At 37.8% G+C, this 15582-nt stretch overlaps 1 protein-coding gene and 1 long non-coding RNA gene across 2 annotated transcripts; one reads left to right on the plus strand and one right to left on the minus strand.

The window, feature by feature from the left end:
- The first annotated feature begins 544 nt into the window (after positions 1-544).
- Positions 545-10030, plus strand: LOC131321610 (uncharacterized). Its single transcript, XM_058352496.1, has 10 exons — positions 545-1285; positions 3342-3436; positions 4259-4323; positions 4697-4740; positions 5519-5596; positions 6839-6992; positions 7740-7916; positions 8171-8230; positions 8320-8453; positions 9752-10030. The coding sequence occupies exons 1-9, from the start codon at positions 1143-1145 to the stop codon at positions 8428-8430; spliced, it is 927 nt and encodes a 308-aa protein (XP_058208479.1). The 5' UTR covers positions 545-1142; the 3' UTR covers positions 8431-8453; positions 9752-10030.
- A 333-nt stretch (positions 10031-10363) lies between these two features.
- LOC131321613 (uncharacterized) lies at positions 10364-11181 on the minus strand. The gene is made up of 2 exons (XR_009198589.1): positions 10946-11181; positions 10364-10778 (listed from the first exon to the last, which is right to left on the minus strand). It is a non-coding gene; the product is annotated as an uncharacterized LOC131321613 (long non-coding RNA).
- Between the last annotated feature and the right edge of the window lie 4401 nt (positions 11182-15582).

Below are 15582 nucleotides of genomic sequence, written 5' to 3' on the forward strand. Positions count from 1 at the left end.
GCTACCGGACGGTCGATATGAACCGTCCAAAAATTCTAAAACAAAAAAAACCAAGTGGACCTATACGAGAATTAACAGCATCCGACGTATGTAAGTGCTCGATCCGAACTTCCAAAAATCAGATGATCCGAGCCATTAAAAAATGGAAGAGTGGTACATGTCGAATGTCATTGATTCTCGCGTGGGCCCACTCAATTTTTTTTATAGAATTTTTGGACGGTTCGAATCTGCCGTCCGGTGACTGGAATGGACCCGGCGAACGTACGGTGGGTGAGTTGCGGTGGGTGTATACCGTTCCACTTTTAAAAAAGGAAGGGTTTGGAAAACAGCAGGTAATTTCAAGGTCAAAAATTATGTGTTTATGTAAATAATTTTTCTACCAATATAAATATTGTTTGATAGGTCTTATTGAAATCTTTAAAACGGTGCAAAAAAAATTAAAAAATTATTTTTCATTATCGTTATATTTGAGTTTAAAATTACTTTCTTTTAAAAAAAAAATTTTTTTGGAAGAAAGCTGAACGGGGTCTGAAAAAGTGGTTAGTGTTTAGGCGTACGCAAAACGCAGTGGTTGGTTTTTCTCCCGCCGCCCACAACAAAAAGACACAACCAACGAGGGAGAAATGGTTACTGTTTAGGCGTACGCAAAACGCAGTGATTGGTTTTTCTCCCGCCGCCCACAACAAAAAGACACAACCGACGAGGGAGAAACTTTTCAGTGTCAGGATGAAAAATTATACTATGCCCCGGTATGGAATAATCTCTCGTCAGGATGGATACCATGTGGTACTCGCTTGATTTTCGATGCGATTTTGAACGGTTCGAATTTTAAGAAAAATAAATAAAAAAACAGAGGAGGGTGAAAAGAGAGAGAATGTTTCTATTTGAATCGTTCAAAAGTGCATCGGACGATTCGGAAGTGCCCAACGAACACCATGTGTGATATACCGGCTCGGCATTGTAAAATTTCTCACCAGGAAGGACAGCACGCCACCACCACCACCTCTCTCTCTCTCTCTCTCTCTCTCTCTCTCTCTCTGTAGCTACACACTGTACATATACATTTGTTACGCGTACGATCATCTACACGGCCATACAAAAAAGATTGCATTGCCGTAAGCCTCTCAAAATCGTCACCGTACATGGAGCAAGCAGCCGACGCCGGTTATCGGCCGACGATTATGGTGACGAACGACGATGGAATCGACGCACCGGGTTTGCAGGCTCTGGTCCGCGTCCTCGTCTCCACCGGTCGATACGAGGTTCAGGTCTGCGCCCCTGATTCGTACGTTCTCCGAGCCCTTTTCCTGTATCTGCGTGTTTATATTTACGTACGTATATGTAGTCGTGATGTTTGTAATTGTATACATTCGAATGTGAGTTGTGTGCTTGTGATTGGCTGTGGTTTTTGAATGTTTGAGCTTTAATCACTTTACTTGTACCTTCGAAGTTGAAGGTTTGCAAATAAAACGTTTGCGCTTTAATCACTTTACGTTAGGGCTGTAAATGAAATGAGCCAGAGTTTTAGAATATTCACGTTCGTTTGTAGTAAGTTTTGACCGAACTCAAGCTCGAGCGCAATGGAAATTTGATGAGCCGAGGTCATCTAGGCTTGAGTCAAACTCGAGCTTGTTCACGAGCATTAATGATTCAAAATTTTCATATTTTCATGCTCTCATAGATGTCAAGAGCTGCAAATAATTTTTAGGATTATAGACATATTAGACATATGATACAAATAAGTTCATACCTATACAAAACTATCTAGTAAATTATAGTACATATATATGTATATAGTACTTGTAAAAGTTCATGCATGGTTTTCAATTTTTCACTACATACATATATAAGTTTATACATATTTAAGATTATTTATGAAATTCTCGTGAAATACACACACACGGTAGGTTCACAAGCCTAATCGAGCTGAATACTATCTGGGTCAGGCTAGGCTCGTTTATTGAACGAGCAAATAATTGATGCTCACATTCAGTTCATTTAATAAACGAATCGAACTCGAACGAGATTTTACCGAGTCGAGCCTCGAACAATTCACGAATGGCTTGGTTCATTTGTAGCCCTAATTCTATTACGTTGTGCTCTGTGTCCGGTTTAAGATCATGCTGTCTTTTGCTATGGTGGGTAAACGAGGTGAATGAGCTATGGATGGTTTAAGCTTAGCCTTAAAATCTCGAGGAGTTTAAAAATACGTCCAAGCTTAACTTGTTGATCAACGAGCCGATCTCGAACAAGCTTTAGACGAGCTAATCTCGAGTAGCTTAATTTCTTACACATCATAAGCTGAATGAGTCAAGTATTAGCTTTTTCAATTTTGATTTGAAAGCTTAATAGAATGTTCAAGCTTAGCTTGTTTAGGTGACAAACCGATCTCGAACGAGGTCTCAAACTCGAGTAGCTTGGTTTGTATATTCGCCGTATGCTTGACAATTCTTTCTATGGTCAGGTAAAGACTTGAGAGAAAAATGATGGTAGTGTAATTTTGTGAAGTAGATTTTGTAGAACCCAAGCAGTACCTGACCCACGAACAGAATGATATAAAGTGAAACTAAAATCAAACTATAAACAGTATTTATTTCAGAAACTAGAATGTTGATCAAGGCTAGTATTGAACACTTTGAAGTCAGAAAAAATTCCTCCTTCGTTATGGTGCTTATGTACTTCTGTATGTTTGAAATATAATGCAACTGTTGTTGGTACTTTTTGTTTTGTTTTTTAAAACCAAGTGTCCGGATTAGCTTATGCAAGCCTCGACTAATCTTGGGCTCTGAAGTTAACAAGCAGGAACCACGAGTAGCTCCAAGAGTTTTTGTTAGCGGTGAGAGTCGAACAACCAAGTTCGGGTGGTAAGCTCCTTGCTGCCAAGTCCTCCTCGATCAACCCCTTGGGGTTACTCGTGTTTGTGGTTCTATGAAGACTAAGACTTAACCATCTGAAATTTTGCCTCTTGAACTACTAAACCATACTAGACTAATGAACAACTATTGGCGCATATGACATCTCAATAACACCAGCATGCAAATTCAGCTGCATGACCCTTTGTTGGGTGTGTTAAACCAGGTTGGAGGAACATGCCGATGTATTGCTGATTTTGTACAAGAATGTAGAAACGATCATATAGATTGAACTGTTCTTGTTATCTTGACTAATAACTTATTATGCATTGCAGCATCAGTCTCACTGTACCATCCGTTGTTTTCTTTTTGGGTATTTCAGGGCATAGTAACCAAAAAACTTAATGGTGTATCACTATCCATTGGTGCATCCAACATCTGCTTTTTATGTCTCACGTCATTTCTTTCCGGCTTATTGCTCCTTTTCAGGGAGAAGTCAGCTGTCAGTCATAGCATTACTTGGCGTACTGCTGTTTCTGTCCAGCAAGTAAATATTAATGGGGCTACAGCCTTTGCAGTTTCTGGTTAGTTTCTGTTTCGATTTCTTTGGTATCTATAGGACCTAAGTATTTCTGCCTTGACTGCTTTCAATTAGAATTCAGACATTTGCACATGACCAAGTATGATGTTGCTTTGTCTTTCTCCCTCCCACCCTCCCTTGTCGTCTTATTTCTTTCCTTACAATTGCTGTTTTATCACAATTACACCAAGTTAATAGATACCAGTGCACAAGCATGCTTTCTGTTCCTGAGGATGTATCTGTAGATCCAAATTCTATGGGATTAAAGAGAGGAATAGTAAGGAATGAATGTCAAGAGTTTATAGGTAACAAGCAACCAGATTTAAGTAAAATGCAAGTAAAGATATGGACTACTCTTTTCTCCAATGGTTAGAGCCCATTGCTTGGGAAGGTGTTGCTGATTCCCATCTTTGTTTTTGACTTGCCATACTAGACCTGGAGTAGTGGCTTATGTTACTTTCTGGTTAGTGATGCTAATGTAGTGTCCTGGAGTGCTGAAACTTTTACTAGTGATCCTACTATGCGGTAATACTGTGATAGAGCAACAATGTTCCATTTTGATGAATCAGTACTGAGACGGTTTTCGTTTTCCCAAACCAACTCTTAAAACTGAATAATTCATATTTTTGCAGCATGCCACATGTCTGCAACCAAAACTTTTCAGTAATTCTTTGTGAACTGTTCATCTCTAATTATTTTATAACATTTCTACTCCTTAATACAATATATCAGTAAGCTTTTTCTTTGGACCTATTATTACTGATGTTTGCCCTAATTTGCTCTTGACACTTCAATTTCGTTATTCTCATATTAAATTCATGTGCAGGAACCCCAGCGGATTGTGCATCTTTGGGAGTCTCTGGATCACTCTTCCCTTCAACGCCTGATCTGGTTGCACTTTTGCTTCTCTTATTGTATGATAATGTTAATGACTTCATTACTCTTGGTTTATACCCTCGAGTATACTTGCACATAGTTTGGTATCGCAGTGTAACTTATCTTATAGAGTCTGGATCCTTGATTAGATCATAGGTTTGCATAATGTTGGTGCTGTTCTAGATCAACTTCTACTTTTCGGTTCTCTGAATATGAATGGACATTGGTCATGAAATGAGACTACAATAAGTACCCTTCCATTGGTTTCATCACATCTCATTTCTTTCAGATGGCATTTTGTTGAACTACCCTCCTTTATGGATATCACAGGCCTCCAATTTTTGTTTTGCTTTTGGATGTTTATCTTATCTCTAACCTCTTGTTACAGGTAATCAGCGGCATTAACATGGGTAGCAATTGTGGTTATCACATGTAAGTAGCTTCTTCTCCATTGTGTCTTTGGTTCATTTATGATGTTTCTTATTGCTATTTGATGGGTGTCCAACTCAAAGTTTCTGTTTGGAATGTCAAATTTTTAGTTCTTTATAAGAGCAATGTATAATGGGAATTTTGGATGTGGGTAGATAAAAATAAGCTATCAAAAGCTACTTTTGTTATTAAACAGTATTGTTGTCGTTTTTATAATGTTAAGAGTATGAGTTTGAAGCAGGGGAAGGAGAAGGAGCCCTTGACTAGCTGGTAGAGGGATCAAATGGTATAGGATAGCTCATTTGATCCTGCTTAGGTTTAGCACATTCTTTGTTGTTATAAATTACCGGGTCCTGAAGCACAAGGAGAATCCAGTCAATGGTATTATTTAGTTAAAGTAGCTTATCCTCATACAGGTATACGAAATTATCTAAAGAGTAAGTGATTATATCACTCCGTTACAAATGGTTCGAACGACATGATAAAATAAGAATTCTTAAGTTGTACACACTACTTACCTGGGATTTCAGTTCAATCAATTGCAGCACCGCCATAACGAAGTGTAAGAAAACAAATTTAAGCAATTTTGTTTTGCATAAAATTCCTTTATGTTCTATTCAAGGGAATGGATTTATTGACTTTCATTGCAAGTATTGCAGCCACTGGAGTTACTGCTTTTACCAATTAGGGTTCTCTCTCCATGCTTTTATGTGTTGTGTACATCAGGGGTTTCCTTGTTTATTCTTGCTGCTGCAATGATTGGATCTCATTGGAATTGTAGTGTTTACTCTGGGACAGTAGCTGGCGCTCGAGAGGCATTTTTTAATGGCGTACCTGCTCTCTCTTTATCGTATGATTGGTAGGTAGACTCTTTCCTACATAATGCTTCCTTTTGGAAATTTGTCAGGCCAATACAAAAGCAGAATGCAGAAAGCAGTCATTGAACTGCATAAATTAACTGTAGTAAATTGGTAAGATTTGTCATTTGTCATTCTTAATTGACTTTTTCAGTTTGTTGGGTAGTTTAGGTTTGACTTAGTCTTCCCATTCATATAATTCAAGCATTGGTCAAAGGTATGTCAATTGGTTATCTCTCATGTACCGTTTCTTGTCCTTTAAACGAATCTTGTTTTTTGCATTGGAGCTGTTCCTATTGTGTAAATCTATTACTGACTCGTTTCAGCAGGCAAGGTTTTTAGGAGTTGGAGAGAATGTAGAATGAGTGTAAAGTTTGAACATTACAATAGGCAGCACCATGATGCATTTAGTTGTCTTCTTGGAACCAGCAGTGTGGCTGTGCTTTTGAACTTGTTGATTTAGTAGTTCATTTATGAAGCTTTCAATGTTCATTTTCTAGATTCGTAGGACCTGAAAAACATAAAAACATTTTTTAGTCGTGGTAGTAGTCCTAGTTTCTATGTATGTATAGTGTGCATGCATTGCACCTCCTTTGGTGCTTTATTGCAAATGAAAAGGAAAGAGAATGAAAATGGAGATCCTTATAAAACTCAAATTCCCAAGAATCCTGCAAATAAAACTCAAATTCTTGAGAAGGGGCTTATGAAGAATTTTTTACTAAATATATGCAGGCTTTGAAAGACTGTTCTCTTGGTTTATGCTAACTTAAATGCATTTGACACATTGCGATCATAACGACAAAGGTCTGGCAATCAAGTTGCCAGCAAATATTGCTGCAAGCCTACATCTTATAATATATATAGAGAGAGACAGGTCACAGGTGGTATCGGCATATTAACTTGTTGAGTGCGATAAAAAGATTTAGTGACCAGTTGGGACCATATTGGTTGAGAACTTTTTAGTTTTGTGAACAAGCTAAGGTTTTCTCCTTTACTAAATGCCTTCTAAATAACAGGGTTTTCCAGTGTTTTTACTTCAAAATCTTTTTAGCCAAGTGAAAACGTAATATGATAATTGCATCAAGAAAAATGGTTTACGACTTGGGCAGTATGCTCTCTCTTCAATGCTCGTCTTAGTCGCCTTGCAAAAATTTGTTCCCCATATCTCTATTAATAGTAGTGATACTTTTTTTGAATGGAGGATCTGTTATAATTTAAAAACTTGGTGGATGATTCACTTTCAGGGTTGGAGGTACCAGCAATGTTGATGATTACACATTGGCTGCTGAGGCATGTCTTCCTATCGTAAATGCCATGTTAGCAGAGATCAAGAATAAAACATACCCTCAAAAATGTTTTCTGAATGTAGATCTGCCAACAAATGTTGCAAGTCATAAGGTGAATCTCATACTAGCCTGTGTCTTCCATTGTCGCATTAACTGATCAAGAGTCGTAAAAACAAAATTCAGGGAAATTTTGACCTGTTCGCCTCCAGGCAATGTACGAGTTCCCTGGTTTTGTCACAATTTCTATGTAGAGGTAGAACTTCGGGTACCTGGGGGCCTATCTTTTATGTAATTGATGCACCACCTTGCTATGTGCATGTCCTACTTTTCAAGTCTGTTGGGACTAGGGATATCTGCGTCCTGTCCATATTTTTATCTGTATCCATCGATCTATCCTTCAAAGACCCTTAACGGCACAATCATGAATCAGCTTATTTTACTTATTTTTCCCATTCTGCATGCAAGTATTATGAAGAAATAAAGAAGATATGGTTTCGTCTTGAATTTCACTGAATGTTGTCATGCTTCCCTAGCTTACATGAATCTGATGAGAACAATAGAAGTATGAACTCAGTAGGTAGTCTGCGTTGTGTTTTGACATTTGATGTTCACCTCTTATTGTAGCAGGCACTCAAAACTGAACAAGATGTTGGAATTTGTTTTCAAATGTGATGTTTATTTTTCCTTCTTTTTTTTTTTGGTTTTTTTTTTTCCAGTAAAATATTTTTGTTGGTTTTTTAGTGACGCTTTATAATGGTTTTTGTTTATTGGATCTGACACTAGATATTGTAAAAGAACAGAAAGTGCAATTCATTATGATAAGCATCCTTTATATTGTAGTGCGGCCATAATGTTTCAGGGATACAAGTTGACCAAGCAGGGGAAAAGTATTTTCAAAATGGGGTGGAACCAAGTTACTTCTGCTGCACAAGGAGGAAAAATGTTGTCAACAATGACAATGGAGAAAAATTCACCAATGAGCTCAGAAATGGATGCCTCGACTATGCCAAAAGAACATCGTTTATTCAAGAGAGAAGTGAGTCTCTTTTGTTTCCGGCTGTCTACTTTTAGGAATCATTTTATCATTAGTCTACTTTTAGGCATCATTTTATCATTAAGGTTGTTTTTGTTGTTGTTTCTGGAGATACTGATCACTTGCTTATAAGTGAGGAACTTCTTTGCTGATCTTGGGGAGAACCCCACTTGGGAGAACACCATCTTTCTGGTTTGCTAGGTTTTATTGATTCCTATTCTTATTGACTGCAATCCCTTTTGACCTTGATCTTTTAGGTAAGAGGAGCCGTTGTTGGCGAGGATGATACAGATTACCATTCCCTCCAAGAAGGATATGTATACTGTCATTTTTACTCCTTAGTTGCTAAAATTGATCTGAAATGGGCTGGCCCATGATATATAATGCAATTTATCTTTCTTTTCAGATAACTGTCACTCCTCTTGGTGCCTTATCACACGCAGACATAGAGTGCCAGGCATACTTTAAAGACTGGCTGCCAGGTGTTGCTGAATGCTTTTCTTCTTCAACCTTGTGATGGACTGAGTTCCCTCGCTTTTGGTAAAAAACCTGCATCATGTACTTTCTTATGAATATTGTTTTATGGAATGGAAGGGTCGAGACAAAGTATAATGGTTTCAGCAGCCTATAGCCGTATGTCTACTCCTTTACTTTCTTTCAGAGTGGATATTATATCCCTTAAACCACTGAGTGATTGCCGATGGCAAGAAGCTCTCTCTGTTTTCTATTTGTCAACAAGTATTGATTTTTTCTTTCGCTGCTTCACTATTTTCTTATTGCGAGTTTCTGTGTTTCTATCTTCTGGAGGTGCGTCGCAGTCTTGCAAATTTATGTGACATGTTTGTGCTATCACATATTATCGTATGAAGTATGTTTTGTTGATCAAGAATTTGTAGAGAAGTGCTCTTCTCAAAACTCATGAGATATAAGAAGTTTAACTTCTGTGACATTTAAAAACTGAACTTTGTGAGAATCAACCTTATGAGATCTGGACCAATGCTCTTGTCCTTTAGCCTAAGACCATCACTCATAGTCACTCATATGAATGGCTTGCATTTGAAAAATGGACTATATACATGTAGAAAACTGTCTCGCTGAAAGCTGTGAAGTATGTACCTCTGGTGTCAACTTTATCTCAACCCTTTTTTGGGATTTATTTTGGTAACAGGATGATGCAATTATCTGTTTTTAGGTGCATTTGCTCAATAAGGATATTTTTAATTCCCTGGAAAATGGCAGTGCTTTTGCAAGTCTGTTTTTCGTTCCATGCTAGATTTGCACCATTCAGCATCCCTTTCCCATTCTAGTAGAAAGAGATTGGAATATTGCAGGCTGTTTCTTGTTTCCCGCAGTTGTCGTATTTTAGTTGCCCTCGAGGTTACTCCAAGATCCAAACAAATGAAGCGCTTCATTATCCCTCTTTAGCCATGGACTCCTGGGTTCCACGAATCAATGTGAATAACTACGTGTTGTGAACCTGCCATCAGAACTTTTTTTTGACTTGCCCAAGAAAATTATGTCTGCCACTTAAGCTGTGAACACTTCAAGTGGATATCAAGATGGTCGTAATTTTTCTAGTATCCAGCAGATTCAAATCTTGTTATTCCTTGCCTATTTTAGCAAATCGACTCGATTATTTCCTTGGTTCTAAACAAACTGTTAACAGTGTCCATAAGTTGACTTCCTGCAAGACAATTGAGAAATTGGCTATGCAGCCCTCAGTACATTGTTATAATTTCACTTCAAAGATCAAGTACATGAAGTTACGAAAGTTCACCTCTTCAGTGTGTGATTGTTATTCTTTTGTGGCTGAGAATGCCCCTTTTCGTTTTTTGCAGGATTTATGCATGGAAGCTGGAAAAGGGATTTTCTGCGTAAGCCATGTTAAATAAGGCCTACCTTGGATACCCTTAACATGGCAACACCGTTTGCCTGGTCATTGGATTGTGAGTTTTCACACTGTGGCCTTTGGTTATCTGTGAGGAATATATATTATGCATTTATGGAACTTTTATTTCATTCCGTGGGAAACTTTCATTCCTGGAATACTTGTACATTTCTTTGTGAAACTAAATACTATTCGCGACTAATTTGAAGAATTATTTGCATTCCTGTTATATTTAGCTTAGTTTATTGAAGGACTTATCAGTACTTGCTGTAGAATGGTGAGCTCCTGCTTATCTCTCCCCAACAAAACGGAACGAGAGAAAATTTAGTACGTGAATTGCGGACTTGGGACTATAGTATCTTAGGACACCTTTCCCGCCAAATTAGTCCCGAATCGTCCAACAATCTACTGTTGATTCTCTTTGAAAATAGGAAGCTATTTGTTGTCATTATCCCCATCTTACTTCAATTACTTCCAGGAATCTTATTTAGCCTGAGGATACGTTTGTTCAGATACTGTCACGTAAGATTGTAAGCATTCTGGAAGCTTCCAAAGGTATTGGGAATTAGAAAGCAATTTTTCAGTATTTTAGAAACACAAACTTCAAAGCAGATTGCATTCACAAAGGAAAATTTAAGAAATACTCCAATTATAAATCGTTTTTAGTGCACGAGGCTCCAGCTAACAGACCGGGAGGCATTGGAGAGATAGCATGTAAACTTCACTCCATTGTAAAGAATTTTGGACCGTGCGCCATGTTACTGGAACTGATAAAACACATCAAACACGTAATGTCATGAACCGATAAGATAAATAGAAACAAAAAGGAAAAATAACTTGTATGCATTACTAAAAATTGCTTCACATTGTTGATGGCAAAGGAGGTGAATGCAACTCCACCAGTATTGACCACATCACGTGCACATCTTCACTAGGGCAGGACTTGACATCCTCGTATAGAATGTACATCCCTCTTCCTAATTAAATTGAACAGCAAAAAATGCAACAAGTTATGAGTCAACGAAACGAAACGTAATTTGCGATAAATATTGATGTTTTGTGCTGTTAACGAACAAAGATATGAAGAAAAAACATGAATGTTGATGAGACAGTATGGGAAAGATTGGAGTTGTTGAGTGCATACTCTTCTTGTGAGCCAAGTGCAGGTGAACCAGTAGTTTCTTGAATGGAGTGAAGAGGGATTGGAGCCAACCCATTTGGAGAAGAAGTGGGTGTGGCTCATTGTAGGTCGAAGAGTGAGAAGAAATAAGAGAGAGAGAGAGAGAGAGAGAGAGAGAGAGAGAGTGGTGGTTTGCTTAGACAAAGGGTGAAGTATAGGGGGTCTCTGTTTGCCGATAACATTCTATAACATTCCCTTGCAGGCCAATCATGCAATATGTCACGTTTTCTCTTTGGTGGAATGTCTTTCATTTCTTTGTAGAGAAGTTGCAATCTCACCAATCAGCAGTTCTTTTTACACCTCCACAAAGCCCCTTGGACAAATTTGATTGTCAGTTTAATTTTGGGAAGGATATAAAAAGAAGAAGAAGCTCAAATTAAAGAAGAGCATAAAAGGGAGGTGTCGGATCCACGAAAATAATGGATAAAATTAAATCCTCGGGTTATATTGTGTTTGATTATCGTGGAATTCAAAAGAGATAAATATACAAATTGTTTACCGTTATGTTACTACGGAAGGACGGAGTCACGAGTATCACCGTCCCATCTATTGTAGCTGGTGGGGTTGCTTTTCCATTTTTGGGCGTCCTCGTGCGTTTCAAGAAAACAAAGTTCTCTTGTAGAACTGTATAATACAAGTATATCCATTTCCCATTTGTCCACTCGTACTTATTTCATGCATCCTTCGATAATGTATCACGATTGGCGAAAACATGAGCAGCTTATGTCATTGTAACACCATTCCTCGAACAACGGAAGTCTTTTCACAACCACAAGGCATATTACACGCAAGTCTTTGGCATCATAACGCTATTTCGATTGCACCGCATGTCCAAAAAAGCTAATACACAAGCTCCTCCTGACAATATGATACCGTTGTCATGTTTTGTTTTGTATTGTAAACTATGTTTTGTTTTGTATTGTATCGTGTTCTTTTCTTGCAAACAACTCGTGGTATTATATATTCCTTCACTACCAGTCCCATTTAAAAGAAGAAGAAGAAGCTTTAGACATCCTCTTAATTTGGGAAGGAGTTATTGCAGCTTGCTCAACCATTTGTAGTAATTCAGGCCCAATTTTACTACATTCGGGCTAAGGCCATTCTTTAAGGTCCACTGAGCCCATTGCAATAATTGACCCATGGGTTGACAACAATGCAGTGAAAGATTGATGATTTATGGACAGGTCCACACAAAATTCTGAGGTACCTCTCTCCTTAGCATTTTCCAGTTATGCCTCTCTCTCTATCTCTCTCTCTCTCTCTCTCTCTCTCTCTCTCAGTCTGGCTTACTTGCGCATGCAATTTTCCTGGGAGACGATCATCACACACTTGACCCACACCAAGTCTCTGGACCACCACCAGTGTCCTAAAAAGTCACAGACCATCTCATTTTGACCACCATAATATCCCCCACATGCACCCTCTGAACCAAAACAATGCTCGTGTGTGCATGCGGGCGTGTGCGTGAGAGAGAGAGAGCGAGTTATTGGGGTCGAATCACTTGACTAGATTCAAATACTGGGGTTAAAATCACCATCCATTCTCCAACAAAAAAAGGTAGTATGTGACTTTTTGCAACAATATTAACCCTACCACTTTTAGTTAAGAGGGTGACCGATTGAAATCTATTCAAATTGCATTATGCTTTGTCGATTGAAATCTATTCAAATTGCATTATGCTTTGTCGATATTATGCAACTGTAATTTTCTCGATCGCATGCGTTTTGCTTTGTTAGGATTCTTAATTTAGGTTCATAATAGTAGATGTTCATGTTATTTTCTTCTTTTGTTGTTTGTGATCCGATGTTCTCTTGTTGCTGAAGATAAATAACTAGCAATAGTACTAGCAATGTTTTATAACATCTGGACGAACAATTAACCCTACTACTTTTACTATTAGTGCGTAAGTTGGCCCAGACACTTGTGCTGTGAAATCATACTTTGATTGTTTTGACACGCATCCATTTCTCACATTTCACTTGTTGTCTTCATTATTAATGGATCCTAGGAAAATAACACAACAACCATAGCTTCTTTTTTATTTTTCTTTATATAGCTCGCTTCTTATTTAATTTGACTCCCAAAACTCGATAAGATGGATTGAATCTATATTCTCAGAAAATAAGTTTTGTCCGGATCAACCGGACAGCCCGGGTGGGCCCCTTTCACGCATTTTTTTAAAATTCGAACCGTGTATTTTGTAAGGCTCGTAAAATAATGTATCTATGCTAAAAATCAACTTGCCCAAACATCGATAGGTATGTTAAAAGTTGAGTTTTTACCCGGAAAAATAGACGACCATGAACAGTTTAACTTTAAAAACAGTTGACAGATCATGATCGTCTATTTTTTCGTGTATAAACTCAACTTTTGACATATCTATCGATATCCGGACAAGCTGATTTTTTGCGTAAATATATTATTTTGCGGGCTCTACAAAATACACGGTTCAAATTTTCTATAAAAAAAAAAGCGCGAATGAGACCCACACAGGGGCTATCCGTATAGCCCCTTGTCCGGTTGATCCGGAAAGAACTTTTTCACCTGTATTTTATGGGATCGAGTAGATTTTATGACATTAATGGTGCTATGAAAAAGTTTACTCCATATGCACAATTGGCCGGTGTGAATTTCACGTAAATACTTGAGTTAATTTGTTAACTAGTATCCACACCTATTGTGAGTATGTAGGGCTGCAAACGAACCGAGCCGTTTGCGAGCGGTTCACAACTCGGCTCATTAATGGCTCGTTTAAACTCGACTCGGAAGTTAAACGAACGAGCTCGAGCCGATTTTTTCAATTCGTTTTGTGAACGAGCCGAGCTTGAGCTAGGATAAGCTTAGCTCGAGTCGGCTAGCAAGCCGGGGTATATATACTTAAGTTTAGGATTTTTATTGTTATTTTATAATTTGTTCTTTCCGTTTTAACTTTCCAGTCAACCAAGTGAGGCGAGAGCACATACACATCAGTATATCCCCGCTCCATAGGAAAATGAAAGATATACGCATCACAATCAAAATATTTTTGGTTGTATTAGGCCTATTAAATGATATATATATATATATACATACACATATTTTTTGTTAGTCTGTTGAGGCTCGTGAACAAGGTCGAGCTCGAGTCAAGCCACGCCCGCTCGGCTCGAGCTCAACTCGTTAAGTTTTCATTGAGCTAGAGTTCGAGTTCGGATTCGTTAAAAAATTAATAAACGAGCTTAAACACTATAAAGCTCGGCTCGGCTCGACTCGTTTGCAGTCCTATGAGTATGTAACTTACTTTTTCAAATATTATTTTGCTATACCATTTCTCCGGACAACCATATACGTACGAGGGGTACCGGTCAGAGCACACTTTTTGGTGCATATGGGTTCCATAAAGGCTTACAACATTTGAAAACAAGGACGAGCTTTCCTCTGGTAATAGTTTCGAACAATCTTATACTGTATCACGATTCAAGAGTATTTCTTCGGAAAAAAAAAAAAAAACCTTTATAGAACACATACTTGTGAGACAACTGCAGTAACTGTCTCGAACAAATACCGGAGGGAATCCGCATCCGTGAAATAAACACTTTGAATCATCATATCATATAATATAGTACTATATTTATCTTTAAAAACCCGAATTAAATAACGGATCCTTAAATTGAAAAGGTGGTTTAGTTAACCAACCCAGATTAATCACCCAATCCCACTGGCAACTTTCGCACCTAAGCTGGCGACTTTATCCAACGTTAACTGTACACGTCACTACCACATTTTCCTTCTTTTCTTCCCCTAATGCATGACAGACTAGTGTTTTTCAAAATACGAGTGAGATATTCACAGAGCCGCTTTTTACGGAGGCGTTCAATTTTAATCGTTCAAAAGTGTTTTTTATGGTTCAAATTAAAAATAATCTATTACCACTAATAGATAATCTATCAACGGTGATAAATTATTTTCAATCCGGAACATCCAATACATTTTTAGACGGCCGAGATTAAGTTCCATAAACTTGTTTACGGAAAACTCTGTAAAAAAGTTTTTCAAACACATTGTTGAAACAAGCTGTTAAGGTTGAGGGTGTAATAGTCCAATCGTCGCAGGTTACTTGCTATTCGTAAGAAAAACAATTAGCCCTTCTTTTTTTTTGGAATTCTGAAGCATTGAAATTAATGACGGAGCAAATCTTTCAGTTGCTCCAAAATTTAAAAAACATTAGCTCCTCTTTAATTAGTTAATGTAACTGCCAAATAGTGATTGAGACAAAAACATTCACCTAATTCCTTGCTCATTCAAACAAACCAAATGATTCATTAAACGACTCTGATCAAATGTATGCGAAGGCAAGAACATTCATCTTTAACCAATAGCTGCGTACGTCGAGATATGATAAAATTTTGCAGCGGTAAAATGCTTGGTTTTTTTTTTTTTTTTTGAATGGCGGTAAAATGCTTGTTTAAAACATCGTGCGTGGCTAATATCCTTGAACGAGTTTAGGAAGATTTACTTATTCTACAAGATCAAGGATCGTTTTTTGAAAAGAAGATCAAGGATCGTTCACTTGTCCAATTTCACTCAAGAGAGAAACTTATTCATGATTCACGGCTCTGCGTAAT

The sequence above is a fragment of the Rhododendron vialii genome, chromosome 4a (assembly GCF_030253575.1).
Source record: "Rhododendron vialii isolate Sample 1 chromosome 4a, ASM3025357v1".
Lineage (NCBI taxonomy): Eukaryota > Viridiplantae > Streptophyta > Magnoliopsida > Ericales > Ericaceae > Rhododendron > Rhododendron vialii.

Excerpts from the sequence above, each read along its gene's own strand:
- LOC131321610 (XM_058352496.1), top strand. The coding sequence starts at position 1,143 with ATGGAGCAAGCAGCCGACGCCGGTTATCGGCCGACGATTATGGTGACG. Across the intron at positions 4,741-5,518 it reads AGCAATTGTGGTTATCACAT|TGTTTACTCTGGGACAGTAG; the intron begins GTAAGTAGCTTC and ends TTGGAATTGTAG. Across the intron at positions 5,597-6,838 it reads CTCTCTTTATCGTATGATTG|GGTTGGAGGTACCAGCAATG; the intron begins GTAGGTAGACTC and ends ATTCACTTTCAG.